The sequence below is a fragment of the Metopolophium dirhodum genome, chromosome 2 (genome assembly GCF_019925205.1).
Source record: "Metopolophium dirhodum isolate CAU chromosome 2, ASM1992520v1, whole genome shotgun sequence".
Taxonomy (NCBI): Eukaryota; Metazoa; Arthropoda; class Insecta; order Hemiptera; family Aphididae; genus Metopolophium; species Metopolophium dirhodum.
This window is the reverse complement of record NC_083561.1, coordinates 43,173,639-43,177,259: the sequence shown is the minus strand read 5'-3', so window position 1 is coordinate 43,177,259 and position 3,621 is coordinate 43,173,639. Positions and strand designations below refer to the sequence as shown.

Genomic DNA, 3,621 nt, shown 5'->3' with positions numbered 1-3,621 from the left:
GCTGTTCTAGTTCATTTTCCGAATGACCAACGAAATATAACTGAAGGAATTATGATGGAACTTATGATCTTCGTTTGGTTGTGGTAACAAAGCGCCTGCTCGATGGTGAATTTGTCCTTGAATCTGAATATTTAAATGGTCATTTGTAAAAAAAAAATGTGTTATTATTACAAACGCCATTACCTTATAACTCGGGTTGTAGCCTGGTTGTTCAACAACTGACGTCATTTGAAAACTACCGTTAAATTTTTGTGTGTTCGCCAGGAAATGTTTTGATTAGATTGTATTTCCATAGAGAAACGAATACAATGGCTCTGGTGGTTGAGCTAAAACTGGTAATTTGACCTTGCCACCAGCGCAGCATAAGCCAAAGAAACTTATAGTGTATGTATTATATAGATAATGAACTGATATCAACACACAAAAAATCTTTGTAAGCGACTGCGGAATCGTGTTCGAAAGCAACGCAATTCAAGGCTACATCTGAACTTCTTCTTCTTATATTAACATGTTGTCAAATTTGAGGCAGCGTTTGTGCAGCACGGGCCTGTGTATTATGAGCACGTCTCAATTCATTTGCTTCTGCCCGTTCCTTTTGCGTTTGACATTATCACAGTTTCTTGCATTACGTGTACGCCTTCCAATGTTTGTTCTTCTCATAGGAGGCATGATTCAAGCATAAAAATTCTCTCCAAAACACAATACAGTCGTTTTTGATTGAAAAAATTCATAAATAACATATGTTCCAAAGTATAATGAATAATGTGCCAACTATTATATTTGTTTACTCTAAAGTTATAAGTGTCTATAATCAAAAATGTATATCAACCAGAATATAAAAATATATTTTTTTTTTTGTATTTTTTTTTCAATTTTTATCGATATTTAAAATCGATTTCAAGCCCTGCTATTATCGATATTTGTATTATTATTATTTATATTTTTACCTGCTAGAGGGCGCCACTGGCGTAAATCAGTTTTTGTCTCTAAATATTCTGAACACAGGAGTTAGGTCCATAATTTATGCTATAAACCCGCTCCCCGACATTCTCTATCATTTAAAAAAAAAATCAAATAAATCGGCCCAGCCGTTCTCAACTGATGCAATGTTATACATTTTTGTCTCCTTTTATATATATAGATTATGGTGTAACGATTCGCAGTTTACTGACTCGTCATTTATGTCGCACTCGGCGAATTTGCTTAGGTAAACAGAAAACAGGAACGTAGAGTACGAGCATATATATTATTGGCATAGCAGCCAGTCGAGTTTTGAACCGTGAAATAGAGACTATACATCAGTCTACTATAGTCATATTTATAATATTATTAAACGTAATTAATTGATTAACTTTAAGTATATAATAACGTACCTAATAGTTAAATTATAATAATTCAGTATTGTTCAACTCGTACTCCGCTACTCCTGTTATCTTCAATATACTACCCTTAAGAACAGGGTTACTCAGGTGATAGTGTATTTTATTGGTTATAATATTATAATTATTTTAGTCTTGAATAAAACATTGTATTCGTTGCTATATCGTGTTAATTGTGTTAGTTTATGAACGCAGGTCATAAGTTTCTAGGACCTGTAAAATATAACTCAGAAAACTTTATTTATATCAATTCAACAACCCGGATCTAAGGACCGGTTCGTGTAGTGGGACAACCAACTACTCCTTAACTGGATAGAGTTAGGTATAAATATCGACAGCCACTGGGTTTGACAGCCGAGGAGGTGTGTTGCAATTTGGTGGAGGCACCGGTCAAATATTTAACAAATATTTAATCCCCCATAATTGTTCATAATTACTAGCACAATTATATCGATTTTGGTACTTATCAAGGAAAAGTTTGCGTCTTTGTTTGTTTAATGACAATATTTAATTTGGAAGCCACATTATTTATTATTTTCAAAAATTTTAATTTAAACAATATAGTATAATTATAAAAATCTATTTTTTTTTAGCAAATGTTTCAGTATTATTTTAAAAGAGCGGGTAATAATCAAACCATTCATATTTCTCAACGTACTTGGTCAATTTTAAGCTTGGATAAGTCTATAGATGTCTGTAGTTTAACGCCAAACGTATGTATATCTTATATTAAAACAGTTAAGTATTCAGAGATCGCTGAAGCTTTTTCTCAGAGTAGGAATATACAATTACCCAGTGACGTTATAGAAATCGCTAAACTTGACTTTGGAATTCTTTTTTCGTTAGAACTTCCAAGTAAACTCAAAAAAGAAGAATTTACACAGAAGTCGTTAGAGGAAAAGATTGAATCTGTACCTAAATCCTTGTACCTTTATTATTTTTTATCTAAAGACGATCTAATACAAATTTTACGATTTTTAAATAAGGAATTTTCAAAAAATAGCGAAACCGTAGAATTACGACTTTTAGTAAGATCTATTTTAAACAAAAATCAAAGTGAGGACGATAACGATAGTGATCCAGATTTTATACCTAAACCTTTTAATATCGAGCGGAGATCACCTGTTATAACGCGTTCAAAAAAGAGGGATACTGATTTAGCTGACCCAATTAATATTAACGATAGACTAGAAATTTTCAACATGTCCAAACCAATTTTTTTTAAACCCGAATTTTATAGTGGCGAACCAGACGAATGTGTCAACGAATTTATTGAAAATTATAATTTGATATCTGTGGCTAATGAGTTGTCTGATGATAAAAAAATAATGTATGTCCCAATATATCTCAAAAAAAGCGCAAAGGCATTCTATCAAAATTATATCATAAATAATCCTACACAAAGCAACGGTAAATGAACGAAATAACACTCATAATTTTGATGCTCTTAAAGCAGAAATAGAATCTTTAAATCAAAAACTGGTAGAACAAAATGCTTTTGTTGCTAATCAATTATCATATAATAATAATGGCTATACAAATAATAATCGCAATAATTTTAAAAGATATAATTATAATAACAATAATAACAATAAATATCAGAATTATAATACAAATAGAGAAAGAAACTTTAACGACTCAAATAATTTTAAGAATAATAAATTTGATAGAAATAATTATTACCAGTCAAACGAAAACTTTAATGGTAAACAACATTTTAATAACAGGCAGTTCACGGGTAATCAAAATCGTAACACAGGTTTTAAAAATAATAATAATTTTCAACAACCACATACCATGAATAATGTTAATAAAAGTAAATTTTATAATTCACTACACCAAAGTTATGATAATAAAAAATTTAATTATTCAAATCAGCATTATAAGCCAGATAATAATATGAATAATCATTATCAATCGAATCACTTACCCGAAAACACCAACCAAGGCCCTTACTCGGGTCAAAATAATGATCCATCGAATAAAAAAACATTTAATAATCAAAAAAACATGTAAGTCGTGAGGTAGACATTAGGCTACCTCCTGACAATTTTATGAAAAATCCTAATTTTGACGCACTTAAAAATTCAAATGAAAGGAATGCTGAACAGATTTCTAGCTATTAGATTAGAAGTAGTTGGATTTATAAATAATAAAGAAACCCCTTTCATATTAGATTCAGGTGCAACTATTTCTGTTATTAACATCGAACAAGTTCAAATAAAAAATGCCTTTATCGATA

At 30.5% G+C, this 3,621-nt stretch overlaps 1 protein-coding gene across 1 annotated transcript; it reads left to right on the top strand.

Annotated features, from left to right (window-relative positions):
• Nucleotides 1-308: 308 nt before the first annotated feature.
• On the top strand, nucleotides 309-3,395 carry LOC132938948 (GATA zinc finger domain-containing protein 14-like). The gene is made up of 3 exons (XM_061005928.1): nucleotides 309-335; nucleotides 2,366-2,636; nucleotides 2,785-3,395. The coding sequence occupies exons 1-3, from the start codon at nucleotides 309-311 to the stop codon at nucleotides 3,393-3,395; spliced, it is 909 nt and encodes a 302-aa protein (XP_060861911.1).
• Nucleotides 3,396-3,621: the final 226 nt, after the last annotated feature.

Coding starts and splice junctions, on each gene's coding strand:
- LOC132938948 (XM_061005928.1), top strand. CDS start 309: ATGGCTCTGGTGGTTGAGCTAAAACTG. Junction 336..2,365: donor TGGTGGTTGAGCTAAAACTG/GTAATTTGACCT, acceptor TTTTTAAATAAG/GAATTTTCAAAAAATAGCGA. Junction 2,637..2,784: donor TAGTGGCGAACCAGACGAAT/GTGTCAACGAAT, acceptor TCCTACACAAAG/CAACGGTAAATGAACGAAAT.